Below are 24099 nucleotides of genomic sequence, written 5' to 3' on the forward strand. Positions count from 1 at the left end.
CTAACCCAGGATAAGCGAGAATTTTGATTTGAGTTTTGTAACTTTGCGTAGAGGTTTTCTGTTTATATTATTGGCCTTCTGTTTTGATTTTAAATAATGTCAAACTACACCAGGAGCCCTGACCCTAAAGTAGTGAAAAGCACTTGTATAGAACACGAATTTATACTTCGGTTAACTTTTTATCCTAGGTTAGCATTAACCCAATTTCCGAACAACCCGGCCCTGATTACTACAAATTAAACTGACATGAGCCCTAGATCCAATCGAGAACAAGTATTTGATCAGGGGTCAACTTTAAAAAAACACACGATCTCAATGAGCTTTAAACCTGAGCCCGCGATATGGTCACGCGATACTGGTCAGCGGATACCTTGTTTTGACAGGTGTTAATTGACCATAACATGGATGTCAAATATCAAAGACGTACGCTGTAAACCAAGACTTGTTGGTATTAGCTGGAGTATGGCCGTCATGTTGGGCGACGTCGTCGTCGTTGGGCGCACGCGCCCACAATCCATGGCGCTAGTCATTTGAACCATGAGACAAGAGTTGCATATGGGTTTCTGTTTCTATGCATGCATGCATGTGGTTCTGTTCCTCAAGTTATGGTGCTCCGCTATGATATTAGGGCGAGAATGGGGAGCAGGGATGGCGCAGTAGTGAGATCGCTCCGTACCAATGTGGCCTGGGTTCGATTCCGGCACGGAGCCACACGTGGGTCGAGTTTGTTGTTGGTTCTCGCCTTGCTCCGAGGGTTTTTCTCCGGGTTCTCGGGGTTCTGTAACTCGATAACCTCGCGGTTCTATTAGCCTCCATGCACAAACTATAGACCATTGTCACCTTTAATTGTTATATATGTATCTTTTTTTCTTTTTTTATGCTAATATTGTAATTTCAAAACTGTAAGTGCAAAATAAAGTGAAGTTGAAGTTGAAGTTGAAGTTGAAGTTGAAGTTGAAGTTGAAGTTCCTCCCCCCACAAAAACCAACAAATTTCAATTCGATCAGGATAGGATTCGACCATGAAAACCAGCTAAGGTTGATGTGGCCTCCTCTGTAAATTTGTAATTTATTTATTTATTTTATTTATAATTAAACATATCTGTGAAAATGTACAAGGCATACTTATTCCTCGATTTATATTTTATTCTGTTTCTCTTTTTGTCGTCGGCACAACTGCCGATTTGTGTTGCAGTTGGCCCGGTGACTCATCTTTGCCGATTTCTTCGAAACGTTTGATCAGAAACCAACTGTTTCATCCTTGCCTATTTTGGGTGCGCTGTTATGAACACCTAAGTGAAATGTCCCTAGTTCTTCCCTTAGTAGGCTTATGCATATAGCCGTGCTGCTATTTTACTGAAAATACTTTTAAATGGAAACAAATGTTTCCAGTTAGTAATAAAAAACGGTAGTAAAAAAATAGCTTTCTAGACAAAATCTAGCTAGTTACCAGGTTCGGTGAAGCCGCAACGCGATTGTCACAACGAGACTAAGGCTTGAAAGAGAGTTGAGAGGCTTTTGCTTATAGCACTTGCGTTTACCTCAGCTCTGTTGTCGTGACTGCACGTTAAAATGACAGTCAACAAGGGATGGACCATCATTTTTCTTGAGGAGGGTCTTGCGAATGAAAAGTGACAAACTGATCGTGCAAAAGGAGCCACGAAAAAAATTCTAGCAGGATCTGACACTCCAAAAGAGTTCGTAGCCAGAAATGTTCTTTATTAAAATAAAAAAAAATTAAATTAAATTAAAAAAAGGAAAAGAAGTGTTCTCCAACTCACCCTCCCCCCGTCAAAAAAATGATGGTCCATTCCTAAGAACTGAAGAAAATCCTACGCAGTCTAAAGTAATATTAAACCAATAAGAACTGAAGAAACTGGCGCCCAACTCCATTCTTGTCCTTGCCTGTTTCGTTAACTAAATATCGTTGTCTATAATAATCCAATAATTTTTATTCTTCGTGAGGTATTTTGTGTTCTAGGTTTATAATGATGTTTTTCCCCAAGCGACTTTCGACGGAAATTCCGGTTGGTAAACTTTGTTGACCGCACCGTTATTATCTTGGGATTTCTGGGTGACTTTAGTCAAACGAACAGTTTGTACTACTTTGATACGGTGATCAACCACTGTAGTCCCGAGTACTGAAAAAGCTTCTTTCGGCGAGAGCTGTGACAAATATAGACAAAGGGAAATACATTTTGAGTACCGAGAGATGTTTTCTGCTATTGTCAATTATGCAATTCTTGAAACAAAGGTTGTGTTCTTACTCTGTGTGGTTTTTGGTGGTCTTCTGGCGTTTGGGCGTTCGACCGAGCCTTGCTGACTATTCTGGTCACTTGCTGGGTAATTCGTCTCCTTCTCAAGATATTTCTGAAGCCGGCCTTGACCTAAAATGTCAAATGATACTTATAAACACGTTTGTACACTATAATCTCTTTAATTTAGAGGTTGGCATGAGAGCAATCATATTATATTCTACACGTCAAGTACCAAAACTCAGATGAAGAAGGTGAATCGACGTTACGCCAAGAAGCACTTAAGTTAGTTGAGTAAATACATTTTTTACCGACCCAATGCTGATTCGTGGAGGAAATACGCTGCATTTCCTCTTTCAGAACCCTTTATCATCTTTTCAGTTCTTCCCTCATAGTGGCAAGAGGGAAAGAACAAAGGTCCTTTGAGCACGGTTGCCGGAAACATATATATCGTGTTTCATTGACTTTCTACATTCAGAGGTTTGTACCTAGCTCAGTTACATCGGGGTTACATTGTAATCTAACGTAAATACCTCTTCGTGAACGACACATTGGGAAAAAAAGAGAAACACTCCCTACGATAAAAAGAGAAAGAGAAAGGTATGGTTAAAAATAACTGCGACATCGTACAACAAACAAACAAAAATGCTTTGCAGGGTAATACAGACAGCATGTACGTATACTAGAGTGAGTTGGGTAAAACCACGAAAACTGGCCATGTAGATCAATAAACCCTGGTTCGTAAAATACTTTGAGTTCCACCAGGTTCTCTTACCGAGCTACCAAATATTTCAAACTTACTTGAAGTGAGTTCAATCCAACAAAGAGATATTGAAACACTATTGTGTCCTGATTGACGGCCAAAAGTCCAAAGAACCAACTCAGCCCAAGCAGAGGTACCATCAATAACGAGGCGCGAACAGTAACTCTGAGGAGGAATAACAAATGTTACATGATGATCTAAACTTGTAGTTATACTTGTGTACATTTTTTTGTTTGGGCTTTGTTGAAGATTGCATTGCATGTGTGAACTAAAAAAAAAAAATACAGAAAAGATAAGAAAAAGAAAGGACAGAACAAAAGAGGCCATAGAAGAAAGGTCGTCAACGTAAATTGTGACCGAAGACTGTAGAGAAGGAGATGAAGAACTGGGTCTGGAAAAAAAGCTGTGGCGATTGACAGGGCAGCTTGGTAGCAACAATGCACAACTCAGTTCTTCAGTAAATGAGTGGTGGGCAATGATGGTCAGCTGGGTGGAATCTAGTACCATCAGCTCCTGATGCCATACATGGCTTCTCTCTCCACGTTGCGCTGCCGTTCGTACCAATACCGACACACGTCTTAACACCATTTGAATGCTTGGGCATATATAGATGTCCGAGATTAGAAACATACCACTTCTTTATTACTCTAATACGCAAGTTTAAAGATATTATGATTCTAAAGGTGTTCCGAGGCTTAGGAGAATAAAACAAAAGAAATTCATAATTAATCCTTCAGCCAAGGGTGATTCCTTTTGCCATTTTCTCTATGCTTCATCACAAGTTAAAAATTCCATCCTGATTTGAACATTTGCCAATTAAAAGAGATCGCATATACAAACCGTATTTTTTTCCAATCGCTATGTTTCGAAAATATTCTCGTCTTCGTCAATCTGTGCAGAACAAATGCCAGTACGATTATGTTCACCTGTGAAGAGATAGGAGAGTTACAACTTCACTTTAACGTGAATTCAAATACCGATTCTTAACTGCGCGAATCTATCATAAGACCAACGTGATAACAGCAGTGTTAACCTAATATGGACACCAAAATCTGCTACATTCATAACCAGGTTAGCTTTATGTAAAAAGGGTTATCGAAGGACAGAAATTGGACTCAAGTTGGCCACTGTTCTCAAGTCTGGATGGCTTTGATAGGTGTAACACGCTCAACTGCGGTGGGTAGCGACTCAGTTCATCAGATGCAATATTAGTCTGTTTCAAGCACTAAGATTGTGATACAACAACAGAAAATGGGTAACGAAATATAAGATTGTATGTCTGTTCTTTATTGCTATCTCGATTGTCACTTTAAGAGAGAAGCAACTTTCCCCACAACCCCACTCTTAATATAAGAACCTGGATACATTACATACATCTTTTCTCAAAAGAAACAAATCACTGTGACAGGGGCCAGTTGTTCGAAGGGTTTATAACGCTATCCAGCGGATAAATCTCTATCCAGTGGATGAGTGTTGACAAGACAAACTACGCTATCCACTGGATAACGATTCATCCGCTAGATAGCGTTATACACCCTTTGAACAACTGGGGCCAGGTGTCTATTCATTCCGCTTATTATTTTCCGTAGTGAGGAGGCTATGATGATAAGTTATTTTTATCGCAAATAAAAATATACGTATATATCAAATATGATAAATTTACAGCAAACTGAATAGTCTGAGGAGGAACTACATCTTGATTACCGATGGGGCCTTCAAAACATATTTTAAAGGAATTCACACAAAAGGAAGATAAAGCACCAACCGAGACAATAGCACTAACAGGGCCAATGAACGACCATATTGTACCAGATGATACGGATAGCCAGCAACTGCAAGAAAAGGAAGGCAAGAATCAACTCCACTTCTTGGAGAAAAGGTACCTATGGCATTACCGTTATTCATAAGAAACGCATATCTTACTGTTTCAGGGTTCCATACTCGTTGAACATCGCCGCAAAAGTACTTCCAACTATGACCAATGGTAGACCTAAGGAAAAAATGGGAAAGAAACTTGTTATGTATGTCAATCATGTTTCCATCAATGATGACACATAATAGCGCTGTTTCTCGGTGGTTCAACGAATCGCTCACAATAACATGCTTTGTAACATAAGTGTAAGCTCTCTTTGCAACCCGAAAAGAGCGACCAAAGTACGGCTGTGAAGCAAGGATCCTTTCACTTGGTACAACTGGAAATCGTGACGTACACGGTTGGGCTCTTTCATTAATTATCAACAATTTCGCTAAAATCACCGCAGGAAAGGTACTACCTTTCTTGTATGTTATTGCAATTGAATAAATCACCAGTTTTGTCTCGAACGGTGAAACAAAATGCATGGAAGCGTCGATTAGCGTGTTCATCTACGCAGGACTTCAAAGAAATATGTCTTATGCTTCTTAGAGCAGTTTTTAATTGGGTGTCGTAATCACTCTCGCCAATCACAAAGGACACAGACAATCCAGTAAACCAATCAAACCTCGAAGTAATTAAATGTAACGATGCAAAGCGCAGGAAAACAAGTGCGAGTGAATCACAGTTGGTTTTGGTTTTACCTCTGATTGGATGAAAAAGTTTTTTAAGCCAATCGTGTTGCGTAGTTGATGCAAAACCAATTAATTTTCGACACTCTAATGAAAACCACTCTAAACAGTGTATGGAATTTACTTTATCCTCGCCCCTTAAAAAAGCTTCTATTTTGTTTCAATCTTAATTCTCATGTAATCAAGATTTATTGAATTTCAGATTCGATTTATTAAAAGTCTCTTACCATACGCTAAAGCATAAGCTACTCGTAATTTGTTTATTGGTTTGAAAACCGTTTTCACTCTCGATAGGAGATGAATTCCTTCCACCAGCATCCACATGAAAGAGGCCAGGAAAAAGAAATGAATGCTAACTGCAACAATGCTACATATCATCTGCAAAGAGAAACTCAACATGTTAATGCACCAGAAAATCTCAGAAATAAATAATTTTCGAGGGATGTGGTTCTATTCATTCATTCATTTATTCCTTCATTCATTCATTCATTCATTCATTCATTCATTCATTCATTCATTCATTCATTCATTCATTCATTCATTCATTGAACATTATTAGCTCGAGGAAAAGAAACAGTTGTGGAAAGTGTGGAGGACACGTTTGAACCAAGTATTATTTATTTGAACGGTTTCACGGTAGTACTTTCTTGATGGAAGACCTTCTTCCTCCCCATCTCCCCAATCGTCCTTTGTTAAACGTATACTGACGCTTTCCTATTCTAGGAAATTTTATTTCTGGTGGGCAACATTAAAACTGGCGCGATCAGTTTGCTTTCATGCTACTACTGGCTGCATGCTACTTCAGCGTTTTCAAAGTCTTTGGACAAAAAGATCACCAGCATTGAACTCGGTGTTAGTAATAGACGAAAAATCATGAAAAAGTACAAGCCAGCAGTTACATAAGATTTCACTCTTCTGTTCGCAGCTGACTAGGATGAGACAACAATCGGTCTTTTACCTTGTGACCAGCTGCATTTTCCACTCCAATTAGAAATACTAGATGACCAACTGCAAGGCATCCAACTAAGTTGATATGGATTTTAACTCTAGTTTCCTTAACTTTCCTGAAACAATTGAAGAATTACTGAATAGCTTTCTCGTTTAACTTAGCACTTTAATCCATGCTTGTTGTCCTAGTGGGTGGGGCAAAGAACCTAGTGGTTCATCTATATCCCACCACTGACTGCGGTATCTCAGTGCATTTTAAGGAAAAGGTAGTATGTCTGCTCTTTTCATTGGATCTGGCTCTCAGAGGGGTGGGGATGGGAGAAGCAACTGGCTCTAAAAGAAGACATTGACGCAGCGGTAACGGGTACCTGACAGCTACAGAAAATCATAATCAGGATGACCATTAAGTATTCGCTCGGACAGCTCTGTGATCGTGAAAAGTTTTTGTGGTGATGACAAATTTTTGTTAACGCCATTCTTGACACTTGATTGATTGGAAGAATTGCCTGGCATCGCTATGTCACTGTTTGTGTCAGGTTTTGCTTTCCCCGCCCTTTAATCTAAGAAACCGAAAAGACTACGTACAAAGACAGCTCATTTCTCCTTTAGTCACTCACGAGAATACAAATAAGGGCACAGATGCTGTGAAATAACTTTTCAATCGTGCGTGATATTGCAATGAACGAAAACGCATCACACATTCTTTCAGTAGGGCCTTTTACTGGGTTGTTTGTTGTAAAACTCCTCTGTGCCAATTACAACTAACTGCATGCATGCACTCTCAGCGTGCGCGGAACAAGCCCACTCATTTTCAGTCGATTCATGCGCAAGCGGTTGCACGGCAAGTTTTATTTCCTTCCATTTCAACAACTATTCATCGGAATCATCGCCACACCAAACGAGCAAAAGAAGTGACACAGGTAAACGAGAGAAGATACAATCCACTTCAATACGGTTTCAGACGAAATTGACTTCAAGCCTTATTGCAGTGTGAGTGCAATTTTGAAATTTGAAATTTCATTTGTCATCGTACTCATCTCAAAAACTTTGAATAGTCATCTATGAGGTCGAAATTTGAGTAATTATAAATTGAACTTTTACCGTGGTACAAGAACTCGTCGGCGCATTCAACAGTTACTCTATACGCCCGAGTTTCATACGAAGTAATAAAAAATAGATACGGACATCTCAGTTTGGTCTACATGAAGTAATCGTATGAAAAGGCGCCAAAGTGTGGACGCGGTGTACACTTGAGTTCATCAATGAAACGTGGGAGATTGAAGGCGAGCAAGAAAGAGTTTTCTTCCGAATTATTATTCGCACAAACTCCTCGAAAGTCTTCAACACGGTGGGAAAATGTTACAAACGAAGACAGTTTTACACGAAGATCTGAAGTAAAAGGGTTGCTGAAAAATATTTCAAATGAAGCAAGGGTTTACTTGTTGAAACATCAGCTCAGTGTTGAAACGATACAAATCTCTGAATAGATCAAGTTAACAGATGCCATTACAGCATAAAAGGGCAAGACCCAAATACAAGGTAACAGAATTTGATGAATCTGCTATATAGCTTAATTTTATGCCGAAAATCCATTTTCCCTTTCTTCTTTGCTGTTTACCTTCGGCTTCGCCATTCAGTTGCCTTTGTTGTACATGTGCAAGCTTACATGTTTCTCATCAAACAGTACGAAGCTGAGTTGATAATGTGACGTGCTGTGGCTTTTTGTAGTATTTGGGATGACATTTTTCATTATTTCCTGAATTTCTTTGGTAAAAAGCTCACCAAATGTGCTGTTTTCAGCCATTTTTTTTCTGACAGAAGGTCAAGGGTTGCTTCCTTTCGGCGAAATAGCTTCAAGCACAAAGTGACACAAGCTGCCCCCATTTCCACCGGAATTTTCAACATTTTGTTTAGGCTATCGTTTGCACATTTGTCTCAAAAAGCTGCGTTTTCTTTCATTCATGAAATCTTAGTTGAAACTCTTAAAATGCAAATGCATTATCTGAGATTGAGATTATAATCATTATGGCAACTTTTATTTCTGATTACTTACGCCAACAGGATGAATGCCAACAAGCAGAGTATCTCTGCAGCCAATGACAGCGAACATCCCAGGTAGGTCATCCATTTCAGAACATGTTTGTGTATCCCTTGGGTCTGTGGTAAAGTATCATGAAAAACATAAGCCTTCTCTGCTGAAAATTAAAGCAGGGGTTGTAAAAAAAAATAGCAATACTGCTCAAAAGTACTACACTCACTTGATAGTCTGGATTCACTTGAACAAGTAAAGCAAAGTTGGTCAGATGTGTACACTGACACGTAACTTGTGACGTGTTGGTTGACAGCACAATACATCCGTCAGTTGACCAGGCTCCGTTTGGTGTCTCACTAAAAAATAGATTTAGAGTCAGGGAAAGATTTACAGTCAGGGATTCAAAATAAATGGAATTAATTCTTGCTGCATAGAATCCTCATACTGAGAAACCTCATAGCATTCATTGAATAATTCGGCTGCATGAAGGTCAGGCATTATCTCGCTGAGATGACCAGGTCTCTCATGTCAATCTTGTGGCCTGTGATATGCATGGATTCTATAAGATGTATTGTGAACAGAAGCGACAAAAATAATCACTGAATGGAATTAAAGGTCTTGATAAAACTATTTTTTGTTACATGCCTGGTGTATTTCCATAACGTTAAAACTTACTCAATACTAAAGTTCCAAAATCCACAGTGAAAATTTTTCACTCTTCCTGGCTTCTGTAGAGAAAAAAATTGTAGTCATGTGCAGTGTTGATCTCCCGCTATGTTTCTGACCTTTAAGCAAATAATATGGCTCATCAATGAAAAAATTTTGAGCCCACTTCGATTAACAATTTTTATCAAAACGCCTCTTGCTTTTTTTTTTTTTAACACTAGCTTGCTTGTAACTTGAAGCTTCTTCGCCAATGAGATCTCGTTTTTGCTAATATCCAAAACCCATTCCAGGTCTAAAGGTACATCGCTTATATTGGGTCACTCTTGTAGTAGAAATTTGTTAGAAATAGAAATTTTCAATTATGTCACCTTAATAATTATATTAAAGCACTCCAAGTGTAAAACATTTGAGTGCAAAATGTACGTTTTTTACTTACCCGTGAAAATGGCTTAAAAGTCAAGACAACAGGGTTTTCGTTAGAAATTAACCCATCAGGTTTCACAGTCAACGACATAACGCGGCTGTCCACCTTGACAGTCCTACACACAGGAAAAAAATGCATTCAGTCAACAACGTCAGGCCACCACTGTGTAACAGCAGCAGCAGTACCAAAAAAAAAAAACAAACAAACAAACAAACAAACAATAACAACAACAAAACAACAACAACAACATCAACATTATGAACTTGAGAAGTACTTCTTACTCTAGCTTGACGTTTCCCTTGGTTGAATCAACAGCAAATATCCTGTGCGCGTTTTTGTATGAAACAAATGACAATTGCCATCGCTGATTTTCTGTGTATACAAGGGAAATAAGTTCAGGACCACTGCAATAAGTATCAATTAAGTGCTTTAATGACCTTTTTAGATAACGTACAGTAGGAAATGGTAAGTTATTCCCTACATGTATTCTTACGATATGAAACTAACACGCGCTGATTACGTTAACCCATGTCGAATTGTTTTCCTTCTGGAAGTTGAGCGATATTTTTTATGAAGCTTACCGTCCAATAACGATTCAGGAATTATAGCACTGTCCATAACGTTGCTTGATGCGTTACAAGAGTAGGATGAATCATTGTCTGAGTTGCATCCTTGAATGGAAGACAACGTTATTGGAAAGGATCTCTTGTCGACACATGACTTGGCAATAAATTCTGCAAAACGAGAAATTAATTCATGTCAAATGATTTTCTTACTTAGCAATTGTTCCATCTTTATGTTTCAGTTCTTTTTAGTATTTATATATTCATATATTTGCGCCTTTTTCATTTTAGCGTTCTGATAGTAAATCAAATGATAACCAGTGAACAACTTGTAGAAATCATTGTTAAACGTGGAAATCAAACAATTTATCTAGAGAGTCATTCGCTTTATTGAAGGCTCTCTATTTATTTATGAGTGATGTATAATGACAAATCCATGGGTTTCAGTTTGAAGCTAAAAGTGAAGATTATTGACAATTAACGTAATTACAAAATTACTTACTGATGTTCGAGAAGGAAAATGTCCTTTTATTTTCCGTTTCATTGTCACAATCCAGATACTTGGTAAATGCTACACCAAATTCCTCTACTACCTTCAATAGCCTACTCAAAGTTGTAGAATTCTGAAGATTTCTCCAGGTTGGAATATTGGTTTCGTTAAATAATGTGCTTGAGAGCCCTAGATATGTCTACCAAAAAGGAAAATAAAACAAGAAATTTGAAAACACTAAGGTGGAATAATAGTGCACATCGTCATTATTGAAGAATTAAAAAAAATCGGTTTATCGCTTTTAAAGGCTGGTTTTCACTAGTCGTAAGAGGGCTTCCGATCCAGTGAAAATCGAAAATCGGAGTCATAAGCGGAGTCATAAGCTCGACGGAATCGGAGTCGGAAGAATCAGAATGTTTCCATTTCTTCCGATTCCGTGTGCGACTCCGTCGCTTATGATCTCTTGAAAACTAGATTGTCGGAGTCGGAAGTAGAAGTGCAAGAATCAACTACAATTTACAAGGCCTGGAATCGAGCATTGTGATTGGTTTTTTCTTCCGCTTCTACTTCCGACACTGTCAATGTAGTTTTCACTGAATCATAAGCGACGGAATCATAAGCAGGATCGGTGTTTTGCTTTTAAGATCTGGTGTGTATTTCACTAGATCGTATCGCTCTACGCTTATGCAATTGTAATGCGCTTTTGACTATTTTTATGGAAAAAGCGCAATATAAGCAATAAATGTTTGTGTTGTTGTTGAATATGACTCCGACCACGGCTCCGACGCTAGTATTGAAAACCAGCCTTAAGCCACCCCGCTCGCTCCCCAAGACAGTTTTTATTTTCGAAGATGGTTATTTCGTTTCTATTTCATCAAATGGCGATTAAATGGCGACGCTTAGTCGTGGAATATCAATGTCCTTTTTTGAATCTATATACCTTGGCAAACAGGTCTCTGTTTTGTTGAGTAGCATTCCTTAAGAGCTCGTTTGGTGTCACATTCTCAAGAAGCCGCACTACGTCGAGAATGTCCTCTGAAGACATTTGAGCTGTTGTTTCGTAAGCGTTTGTCAACTGAGAAAAGTCTGCTATGTACTCTGAGATATTCAGCTTCTCTTCTCTTTCATTTTCTCGCTGTGCAGGCTGCAAGCAAATACCGTACATGTGCAATTACGTTATATTATTGGTGAGGTGTTAAACACTACTGAGACAATTTTACTTTTCCTTGCTTAAAATTGTGATAAGTAAGAACTCTTGGTAATTAGTTATCAACTGGGTACGAGGGTCGTACTGGGAGAATATAGTGGAAGGTTTCTCTGCTGAAAACCCATTACTCACTACTCTCAGGAAAAATACCGCCAAAACTATTTAGATAATCCCAGCGCGCGTCTTAACAGGCTCTGGCCAGATAATATTCTTGAAGTATCGGCCAGTTTTGAAAAATCTTTAAAATTCAAAAATGTTACCACGACTCTGGGGTTCTCCGCATGACGAACACAGTTCCTGCCTACATGTGGTATGCAATCACTTCTGATATTTTTTTCGGTTGTCAGTGACACACAGCGCTATAGCTAAAGCACGAAAGTCTCAGATCAAAATTCCCTTCCCTTGTTTTCTTTTTCGCAGCATGGTGATAATAAAAATGTTATTGGCAATTTGTGCTTTCTTGGTTTCTTCGTTGGAATACCTGATCATCTTTCAGTCAAAACTCCTAAAAACATTCCGTTTTGATCGACTTTCTGATTTAGTCACTTACCGAACAACACTCGATTGTCCTGGAGGAGGTCTTTGTACCTAGGAAAATGCATGAAAAAGTGCAGTTAAATTCACCATAAAAGCATTTACTTAGAATAGAACAATAACTCCTTATTTTTCCCTTGAGATGTTTTATTGTGAGCCTATAAACATTCGTGAATCTATAATTTATTTACCACAACAGAGGGTATTTGAACATCAGGTTTTGACGAGCATCAAATTAACAATTGAGAAAAAAACAAAGAAACGACTGTTTAAAGTCTCCTGGTGAAACAAAGAAGACGACGTTTAAACAAAATAACAACAAAACAAAATAGTAAGGTTTACAAGAATACAAGATCCAGATCATCTCAAAGGATATTGCCAGTCAACTCTCGTTATTCGAGATAGAACTCAATTCGTGTCGTGTGATCGATAGGGTGAGGGCAGTTCTGAAAGGAATTGTTGTTGTTGACTGACGTTTCGAAACCTAAGCGTAAGCCATGTTCAGAGTAAAGTGAAATGTGCCTGTCAGTTGATGATGCTATAAGTTTGGTCCGTTGAAACTAATTGGTCAGTTAGTGAGTCATAAGCCGGTTCTCTTTTAGTATATAAGTTGCTGGTAGTTGTTGAGATCTCTTAAGAGGTGTATGTTCTCGGTTTCCAGAGTCAATCGTTCAGAAAATTGTTTGTGCTGTAGGTGAAGCCTTGAGCAAAGTCCTAGTCAAAGCAAATGCAATCTGTGGTGTGAAATAAATGTTAAGCAATGTGATTGTTGACATTGCCATTCTCGTCGGTCGCATATAGGAAGACTTGCAGTCTTAACGTTGGATCTTATATTTAGAGAACGACTGAAAAAGCAACCAAACAAAGAAATAGGCAAACAGAAAAGCAAAAACAAAACAAAAAACTATTCTGAAAAGCTGATATCATATATGTTAACGTTAAGAAGAATTCTTACAAGTTTTTGATACTTGTTGCAGCTGAAAATGCCTGAGTACGTAGCAAGAGCTTTTCAGTGTGTCATTGTAGCCGCTAAAATCTGACTTCAGGGCTGATTCATAATAACATCGCCACAGCTTGATTGGTGAACTTTTGCCCCTGTCAAATCTGGCTCTAAGGTCACCGGAACATCTTGCGTTGGACACATTGTTACGAAGTGGTCCATTCCTACACCACAGATCCAGTCGCCTTTCTGAGCTTTTGCATGCTGTTATACGGAGAAACAAACGTTAATATAAACAATCTTTTTTTCAAAAGTCTACTAGACCTCCAGGACTAAGACAAATTTGAATGCAATATTTTCTCCCACCGCGTAGCTTAAACAGTATTCTAACTGATTCTGTGACATCAAGCTGTTTCCGAGCTTACAAAGCAGCCGCAAGGAACATCTTTGCAATCAACCTTGCATCATTATTGAGAAAACTACGCTCCAGTATTGGAATAAAAATGCTTACCATCGCATCCAGTGTCGAATATTTTTTGCAGTACAAAGGACGCCGAGAAGCATGACTATGTCGTCATTTCGACACGCCATTGGCTATGCTTTTAAATAAAAGATAACCCTACAACCAGGAAGAGCACATAAATGCTATTTACAGTTCGAACCTTGTGTTGGACAATGTTTCAAAACTTACAACCTCTGTTGGGAGGAAATATCACTGTATGCTTAAGAATATGTTGTTGAAAAATTCTGCACGTCTTGTAATTTTTAGTCTTTTCCAATCTTGGTCAATGAGGTCTATCCACTAACAGCGAAAAAACTTTAACCAATTGCCTTAGAACGGCAATGAAATTTACATTAAAATATTTTAAAAGAAGCTCTCTATGTTAACATAACACAAAACTTACAAGCAATATTTCCTTGTATGTTGAACTGAAGACAACTCCCCTTATCCCATTTCACAGGATAGAAACGAATATACTTTGTTGTCAGATGGAGATGGTGTAAAGATATGTTACATTTGTTCCCAGCTTCTTGAAACACCTGAAATATGAGGAAAGATTTTGTAAGTTATTCACTGTAGGGCCGACAGCCTTACACCATATATAATACAATTTAAAAGGGGTCGGAAGGAGAAAAACTCGGTGGCGAGCGGTTTGCATAATTCGTAGAAAGACTGAATCAAAATCATTTCATTCAATTTTCATTTAGATGATAATTCTTTAAGTTGAAGGCGGGCAGGGGGCGGGGGGGGGGGGGGGGGGGAGCGGTATAGTACTTGTTGTTTATCGTCAAAGAAGACAGAGAAGTGAACTCACTATATCCACCTACTCTGAAGACAGGCATTCTGACCAGTAGGAACGAACTATAAACATTACAAAAAAACAATTACCTTCACTTTTCCCATCTCACGGTAGTAGTCCCAGAAGTGTCCATTATAAGAAACTTTAATCTTGAAGTTTGTGTCTGTAAGTCTTGAAATGTCCGTCCACGTGGTGACCGCGCACACATCGTAAAAATATTTCAACTTTATCTCAAGATATTGGTTTGAAGACGAACGTGAAGGGCACAAAGTTGTGTCGAGAACAATACGTCTTTGGAAACTTCCTCTTCCTTTAGCAACAACTGACGTGACTTCATCTAATATGACGGAACTGTTTGTTGTTAAGGGGTTTGACTTACAAGCATAAAGATCTGTAAAACAGAGAAGCTCTAATGTCTTAGTGTAATGAACTTTTTATGGACCACACCATGAAGTGTATGCGAAAGCACAAGTTAGTGAGGAAAGCAGTGACTTACGTATAACCACAAGCCCAAGCATGGGAAAATCGAACATGACTACAGCTAAACTTTTAATTGATAACTTTCGGAGTATCAAAGGCTTGCTAAAGTGTCTTAGTTTCTGATAGTTTTGCAAGTGACTGTGATATATTGACTGCAAAAAAAGAAAAAAAAATGGTGTTCTTCGCGATATCTTTCATAAAAGCTTTCAACAACTCGACATCAGCACGAATACGCTTTGAAAAAATGTTTAAAAGTTATTGAAGAAGCATGGATGATATTAATATTAAGTAATGAGCAATGTTTCAGTAATAATTCTTTCCTCCAACGCCGAATCCGAGGCGAAACGTATGTTCTTAAATGTTTATCGCTTGTTGACGAATTGAAACTATGCCAGTGTCTAAAACATGTATACCACGTCTGTTTCATAAGTGTGTAATTTATGATTTCTTATTTGCAGTGAACTCGTAGCCAACAATATTTTTTGTACTCGGATTTGGAACGTGATTCTTTAAAAAAGTTTTTTTCCTGCGTCTGAGGTTTAAAATTAATTTACCAAGACGCTTGGATTTATTATTTCTACACCTTTTATTGTTTCTTTTTGCCCTGCAGCAAATTACTTTACCTCCAGGCTGTGGCGTCGCTCCTTGTTTACATACTGCCTCTTCTTCCTGCAGAAAGAAACCATTGACTCTTAAAACTGTTTTTTGCATGGTTAAAAACTGACCATTTGGCTTAAATGTCAAAACAAAGCCATCTTACACTCCAATTTGTTGCAAAAATAAACATTATAAGCCACTTTAGTGCGCCCATCGTTCTCCTTTAGTTCCGCCTCAGCACTAAAAAAGAAAAAGACTGACGGTTGGTTGATCATATTAATGATAGTTTACCGGAATATTAGCCTGCATATTGCGGTCTATTTTTGTCCTCAGAATTTGTCTTAAAGATTTCCGCAATAGGATATACATTTTTGTTAGCGATTTGGCCATGTCCTTGTAAATTTTCACCTGAGAAACGACAAGCATTAGACACTCTTGGATCAGACTGCGTAACCATCTTAGCATAATTTCTTTCTGTTTTGGGAATTATGAAGAGGAAGAACTCACAGGACTCATAGCTCAATCAACATCATTAAACCTTAAAATACTTAGTCGGTTTCTCGCCAAAAATAATAAGCGAGGAACAACCTAACCTGAAGATGCAAGTAAGGGCTCGGATCTTCTGAATCAGAATGAATGGAACGGGAAGTAATACAGTTTAAGATCTAATTAATTGCGTGCGGAAACATTCTAGTGAGAAATGAGTCACGTATTCGTTATTCATGATAACTATCACGTCCGTGTAAAGCACATATATACTCTAGACTAAGCCCAGTCTTATCATCAGATTGCATAAGAACGAGCGCGCACCAGACTATAAATCAGTTGTTAATGTAAAATGATCTGACTACAATGGCTCTTAGCATCTGAGAAGATTAAACAATGCAGTTGATGGGGAAATATGTTCGGGAAAAAATTCACTTTCCTTCACATCTAGTGGAGGTCGTATTGATTTTCTTTTGAAATAAAACCGCAAACTTCATTGTCTTATTTCGAAGTAAACGGGAGATAAATTTAATGGCAAAGACATAGGCCGTAAAGAAAACTAAATGGCGAAAATTTTATAACTGCTATTGTTACCACTTTTTATCCATATGTCAAAGTAATGGATTTTTAACCGCACATGACAAATTTCGAATTCGTGCCTTTCATACGCATTATACTCCCTGCTTCCTGCTGAAATTGTTAGAAGAAACAAAAAAAAGAGAAAAAATAAAACCGAACGTAAGTTTGTTCTTCATTTTTCTCTACGCCATAGGTAAAAGTTCCTGTCATTTAAATCTTCTCTGATCAATTTTAAAGCTTAAAAGCTTACCATATATGCAAATTACTCTTCTTTAATGCCATCTAAGTATTTTTTGTTGGAAGTCATCAATAACTACATGACAGAATTTCACGAATAAACAACTTGAGAGTAAATAGAGGCATTGGATATTTGCATCGTCATTGTTAACCTAACCGCGTTTCTTTTGAATTTTTGGCAGTTTTGGCAGTTTTTAAAAGAAATAATTAAAAAATAAGAACATTCTCAAATATTTGTCATTGGAAAACACTAGAAGTGAATTTTGTCTTTTTCCTTGTCTAGCCTTGTGTTTGCTTTTTACGAGTAGTTACGTAACATATCCAAACTTAAACATTATATTTGACAGAAAGAGATGAAAAATATACTGCATTTGCATATAAACTGTAGTGCTAGCAACACTGATCTTCGTACTAACTGAATAAGTGAACTTACCCATCACCTCTCTCACCCGCAGATTTTCACCTTGTTAGCACCAAAAGGTGTTACGACACTTCACTCTTGGCTCATATGATTTTGCATTATGCATATAGTAGATTTTATGTCAAACGCAGATGTAATTAATTGTCTGTATCCTGCCAAATGCTATTTTAGTATTTATGCAAAGGAAACATTTAGAGCATAAAGTGGTTGAGTATTAAGAATTCACTGCAACAAATAACTTTCATCCATAATCTAGAAGTTCAGAACATCGAACTAAGTCAAAGAAACGTATACAACAAAATAATTCCGAAAAGCGTGATGAGTTGCTTTTGAGAGATAGATTGCCAACTTTATCCCAGGTATCAGATTGGAAAGATTGAACGCGAACGGCTTCCGGATGTCGTAAACTGGGTCCGTTTCTTGCGCTGCAAAGATTTAGATTACCATACATACATACTTAGCAAAACAACTTAAGCACTTGCCACTTGTCTACAGCTTCGGCCTGCGCGGCAAAAATGACTAACATCTCCTAAACATAACTTGTTTGCTTATGCGAATCAGTACTTAGTTACTTTTTGGACTTTTAGCCTTCGCCGAATATAAATTTAAGCACCCACATTAATATTTTTTATTCCTCGCAGATGAAGCAAGATTTAATCTGCGTTATCTCGAAAGAAACCTTTACACCAATATTTTCCATTAATGAAGATATCAAAATACCCCTGAAGAAATATTCTCTATACTGAGAAATATATTAAACAATGAGAGAAAAAGCTACTCGAAAGTAAAAATTCCCAGTTCTTCAAACAGAAGTCGAACCCAGTCTGATAACTCACCAAAAAGTTACCGGTTACTCGTGAAAGCTACGCGTATGCCTTCATCCGTACAGCTATTATCTTAAAAAACCTCGATACTTCAAGGTTACTCCACCAACTAGCAGAAACAATTGAATGGCAGGCGTTTGTGAGAAATATGTTTATTTTTCTGACGTTACCTCTGTTTTGACGATCGAGGAAGCCCCTCAATAATACCAAGCCGTACTTCTTTTGATTTCGTGACTTTTGGTGATTTCAGTGACAAATGTTACCAAATACGTTTAGTGGAACAAATTATATATAAAGATGACCAATATACTAACAATACATTTCACTTCATTTTTCACGGAAGTGAAAGACAAAAAGATAAAAAGACACGATAAAAAGGTGTTATATAGCAATGTAACGAATTCTTTTACCCCTGTAAATGAAGCGGATCAATACAAAACCCAAACGGTTAGCACGTAATGTATAGTCGCATGTACATTATGTTTGTCATTGGGATTTCACTACAGCATATCTTCTTAACTACCAGTAGCTTTCCACACATGACATTAAAATGCTCTCATTATGTGGGGTATTTCATTGCTAAATTTTTTTTCTGTTTCGGTTGTAATCTTATAAGACTAATACGGAATTTTCACTAGTAAGTCAATGAGCTTAATAAATAATAATAATAATAATAATAACAACAACAACAACAACAATAATAATAATAATAATAACAATAACATTTGTAATGCGCAAATTTCATAAAATGTTCAAATGCGCATATGCGCAGTAGTCTCCATTTGGTACGAAAATGTGCTAGGATATTTGTCCGTGGACATCTGTTCCGAAAAGCGAACAGTTTTCCGATAGCGTGAGCTTTGAGGAACAGACAATGTCCAAAGACAAATATCCGTGCACATTATCGCGCCGAATGGAGGCTATTGTGTTTATTATCCTTCAAATATTTTTTGCAACACGCGCAGTTTTGAAAATTGGGGAATATATTCCCCAGTTTTAGCTGGGGCAGTTTTAGTCAAGTAACGTGTTCAGACTAATCGAGCGCGAGCGAAAATATTTGATCGATTATAATAATAAATATACAGAAGTTCAATAACTAATATTTTCCTCAGCGGAAATAATCCGGAAATAATCCGGAAAGAGTCCGGCGATGGAAAGGAAAAATTATACGATAAACAAATAAAGAAGTAAAGAAGTAAGAAATAAAAGAGAGAACGAAAGGTCAAATGATTGAAAGAGAGAGAAAGAGAGAAAAAAGGAAAGAATTGAATGAATGAGCGAATGCACTAATTAGTGAATGCACTAATAAGTGAATGAACAAAGAAATAAATAGCCAAATAAACTGATAAACTGATCGCCAGAAATGATAAATAATGGAGAGCGAAGGATTTAATGAATCAAAGGGACACAGTCAGCTTTAGGACCGCGCTGACCTGGACACTAGTTTTCTCACTTTGAAAAAAGTTCACCTCAACCTGAAATCAAAGTACATTTAGAAATCTGCTTCAATCTTCGCAGTGGTTTGCTTGATTTTCAATCGTTTACTGAAAAACCTGTTTTTGAGTGTACTTTTGCTCATCCTATGATATTATTTTTATCATATTTGGTTAAAAACAGTATGGATTGCGTCTCTGAAATGGCATCTAATGCGCATGTGTGCCAGCTGACTGCACAATTTTCAGTGGATGTCCACGAAAACGTGCTAAGCTCAAGTGCCTACGGCCAGGATCCTCCACAATTGCTTGACGTACGACGACAGAATGTTCGCAGGAAATGATATATATATATATATATATATATATATATATAAATCGTCACCTTTATTATTCCGTGACTTCAATAACTCGCCTTAACTGAATCCAATTGATACATATTAGAAATACGTGTTTTGCAGTAACTCGCCAAGGGGAGTGGGCAGAGTTTCTCAGGTTCTTCGATCTTTTAATTTGCTCTCAGTTCCATTGAATCTACTCATATAAAGATGCTTGCAAACAAAGCCAAAAAGTGCACCATTATAAGCCTTGGTCGTTCTAGATCTTTTTTCCTAGAGTGACATATTCGGGGCATTACTACACAATGAAATAGGAATCTTTGTTGAACTATATGACACGAGGGAAGTGAAAAAAGTGACAAATTATTTGGGGCTTGAGAGAGTTTCTCTGAGGAATTAAGAGTATTTCTGAGTGTCAAATAGATCTCTATAATAGATATACCAAAATGAGACAATGTAAACAACATGTAGACCTCGAATATTCGTAATGTGCAGTTTTTTCTTTGGCCAGTTCACATACAAATCTTACTACGTCGGCTCTGAATTTACGGGCAGCAAATTAGAATAAAAAGAAGTGTGCTTAAAGAAATACGTTGTTCCTCTAACAATCTGGTCGAAACTAAACCAATACATACCCTGCCTTGGAGAAGGGCGAGAATGACTTTTCCTAATCGAATGACGAGGATTAAGGTAACAAATAGGAGATATTCAAAATTATTTCCGGGCCGGCACGTCACGTACTGTATGTCGTTTTCATGTCTTGCAATTGCAAAAGACTGATGGGATAGCTTTCAGAGTAAACCTAGAGGGAGACTTTCACCTGAAAGTTATCAACAATTGTCATTGTTATTAAACAACATAATAGCAATTAACTCCTCTCTATAAATTTGGATTTATGAATAAATTTATTCACATTTCGTCTTTAATTGTCATCTCTACCACCTTATGAACTTTGTTTAGTCATCATATAGGTAAGGAGTTTATCATTCTTTCATTTACGAAGAGCGTGGAACAACAAGTTTTAAATAGCAATCCTGAAAGCTACGCTTGTATATTTCTGATTGTGAAAGATGAAATTTGTTAAACAGTAGAAAATAAGCTGATATAATTTTTATTTCGAGCCCATACCATCTGAGAATCCCTGAGGCGATATTAGAAACTTAAAATCATCAGGAAATCCGCGGATTTAGACAAATTATAAAAGACTTTTATCCTCATTCTGGTGCGTGCTAATTCAAAAAAAAAAAATGAATAACAGTCTAATGAAAAATTAACACGACGTAAAACTAGATGAATCTGTAAAACAATCTGATACAATATACTACTGGTAAGAATTTTTTTGAAAACATACACCTAGAAATACAAATAAAGTCTTTCACTTCACTTCACAGAAGTAGTCCATGTTCCCAAGAATTATTCTTGCAGAGCTAGAGATGAGAAGTTCGAGTTCCTCAGAGAAACGATAATACAGAATATCAGTAGCTTTATGTGCAAGATTTTTCTGTGAAACCTAACATGAAACATTCATTAACTGTAAAGACAATGTACATACCTCCACCAATGAGCAATGATCTTAAAACAAACCTGATAAGTTAAAGCAGCAGAGCTCGAGGTGGTACCTGTACTTGTATGTCTTCTGGATCATATGTGGTCTGTAATCACAATTATTTTTTCCAAGGTATTCCATTGCAGGATCTCTTTGTTTTTTTGAAGCCACTGATTTATATCAGTACTTTAAAACTATAAAAATCGTATTTACGTTGCCCGCTGGCCTGCCAAACAGCTATCACGATCGGCGCTGGCAGAAAAAGGGGAGAGGGTTAGCAGAGCACACGAATTTAAAGCTTGCTCTGCGTGTGGTGTCTAGCCCATTAACGGCTATCTACCTCTGCAGCTTGTACCGTAAGATAAGATAAGGCCCCGCCTCGGCATAAAACCCATTATCGCGCTAAGTCAATAATGGGCCATATTTTTCCGTTTCGGTGTATTTGACTGTCTGTCTGTAATGATATTCTTAACGTGTTGTTATTAAAAACAATAAGATTTTGTCCTTCGTAAGTCAGTTAATTTCATTCACTGGGCTAAGTACAACTTTGCAGCGTTTTCATAGGAAGTAAAACCTAAAACAATTGCTTTCATTTTCAGTGAAAGGCCACTCGCCCTTCATCGAGACTACTAACAGATTCATGGAGCAAATATGTTAATTTTTCATTGAACTTTCTCAAGTATTGTTGACAGATTTGTCTGTTATCAGCAAAATATCAATAATGTGATTAATTACCAGTTTTTGATCATTTACACTATCTGTAAAGGCGATTTAAAAATATTGACGAAGTCAACATATTCAAAATTCCGGCCACGTTTCCCCACCAGAGCAAACAAATGTAGGCTGTCACACGCAACCAATTTAAATTGAATTCAAAGTCGAATAAAAGAACAACGACATAATAACTTCAAATTTAAACTGCACGTTACAGGGGCACCCAACGACCGTTTTCTCTCGAATGCTGTTAGACGCTGTTTTAGGCTATCTGGAGTACTTTTAAAGCTCTGTAGGTTAATGTTAGGTTGCACTAAAAAAATTTTATCTGTTCGGATATTCTAGGGGAACTTGAGTATTCTCGAATTTATTAGGGCTTTTTTGTCCATTTCCCGAAAACCTTAGGTCTTATCGCCTTTCCGAAAATGATAGCTGACCTTTTTTCGGTACCCACAACAACATTTTCAACAGTCCGAAAACAACAGACATTAAATTTCTCATATCACGAAAGTTCGAGGTGCCAATTCTCTCAAGAAAATCAGAGGGGATTAAAGGCCTTCCGAGCAGATAATTTACCGAAACGATCCGTTGGGTGCCCCTGACGTTAGCTGGGTTTTAAACTTAATACACTTATTAAGTAACAACTCTAAAGGCGACCAGTACATTTGAGAATAATGTATATCAATGTTTCCGTGAACAGTTAGCAGTCTTAGCATGTCAGTTTCAACAATCCAGTTCCACTTTCCCGCTGGAAAATTGCACTTTGTGGGACCATGCCAGGAAGGCAAATTTATTTCAAGTCACGTTCATTCGCTTAGTACATAAAAAAGAGCCCTGCAGGAAGCTCTTGAAAATCCCGCTAGATTGGTTGACTCGAATTAATTTATGCTGCGCAGTGGTCCATATAACCTTAAGGCGACAGGTGTTATATCAAGCTCTGCTTTTGAAGTGCCTCCAACTATTCAGAAATTCGAGATAGCTCTGTAAATTGAATTTGGTTACCGAAACAGAAACTCTTGATGTGTCAAAATTTGTATTTTTCAGATAATGCACTGCTCTAATAACCTTATGTTGTGGTCCATTTAATGCGTGAATGATCATTCTTGCCAGTTTTGCTGGGGACGATCATATTCTTTTGAATAACACATAAAAACAACTTCAAAACGTTTTCTTTCTTAATGTTAAATTAAATCATTTTTTGTAGAGTCTGATGAGTTTTTATAAATGATTTCGTATACACTTTTACCGAAGGAAGGCCTTTTGATTCGTTCTAGTTCAGATTCAATGCCGTTGATCCAATTTCGATGCTTTCTCTGCCCCGAAGAGGCAGGGACTTTAAGATTCAGGACGCGACGGCTTTTAGAACGCGGTGACCGATCAAAGACTGGAACTAGAACGCCGTTGTTAGCAAAGGAAAAATAACATTAAGTTCTGCCACGCGATGCGCACAACGCCATCGCTGCGGTATTACAAGAAAAAAAAATTGTAAAACCCAAAAATAAGGGCGATTTTCCGGGTGGAAAAGGAGGATTTTTCTTAACTTGAAGACCCTCTGACTTGAAATGTTTGTGTACTCTAAGTGGTCACAAACTTTCATTTATTTGGATTTATCAACGCTTATTATTCTTTGCTCGATGTTTGATGTTTTCTCGCTTTTATTACTTTCCCTCGTGCAACTTTTCTTTGGTGTGTAAGCTCTCAACACAGGGTAAGTCTGGTCGCTTGTCCTGAAACATAACCGACAAAAATACAGTATCACAGGTTTGCGGCGCCTTTGC

The 24099-nt window shown here is 37.6% G+C and overlaps 1 protein-coding gene across 6 annotated transcripts; it reads right to left on the minus strand.

Moving 5' to 3' along the window:
* Positions 1-1184: 1184 nt before the first annotated feature.
* On the minus strand, positions 1185-22421 carry LOC145479019 (adhesion G protein-coupled receptor L3-like). Of its 6 annotated transcripts, XM_081457258.1 has the most exons (25): positions 21646-22421; positions 20697-20881; positions 15907-15983; positions 15770-15815; positions 14756-15057; positions 14271-14406; positions 13381-13629; positions 12442-12479; positions 11625-11828; positions 10697-10883; positions 10213-10365; positions 9913-10003; positions 9644-9746; positions 9217-9269; positions 8768-8897; positions 8563-8666; positions 6520-6625; positions 5789-5939; positions 4941-5007; positions 4783-4849; positions 3858-3943; positions 3056-3182; positions 2788-2829; positions 2267-2386; positions 1185-2165 (listed from the first exon to the last, which is right to left on the minus strand). In XM_081457258.1, the coding sequence occupies exons 3-25, from the start codon at positions 15955-15957 to the stop codon at positions 1983-1985; spliced, it is 2796 nt and encodes a 931-aa protein (XP_081313384.1). In that variant the 5' UTR covers positions 15958-15983; positions 20697-20881; positions 21646-22421; the 3' UTR covers positions 1185-1982. The 6 variants fall into 6 exon arrangements, with proteins under 6 accessions (XP_081313384.1, XP_081313386.1, XP_081313388.1 ...); XM_081457260.1 differs by lacking the exon at positions 20697-20881 and having other exon boundaries at positions 21681-22421; XM_081457262.1 differs by lacking the exon at positions 20697-20881 and having other exon boundaries at positions 14756-15003.
* Positions 22422-24099: the final 1678 nt, after the last annotated feature.

The sequence above is a fragment of the Orbicella franksi genome, chromosome 2 (genome assembly GCF_964199315.1).
Source record: "Orbicella franksi chromosome 2, jaOrbFran1.1, whole genome shotgun sequence".
NCBI classification, from domain to species: domain Eukaryota; kingdom Metazoa; phylum Cnidaria; class Anthozoa; order Scleractinia; family Merulinidae; genus Orbicella; species Orbicella franksi.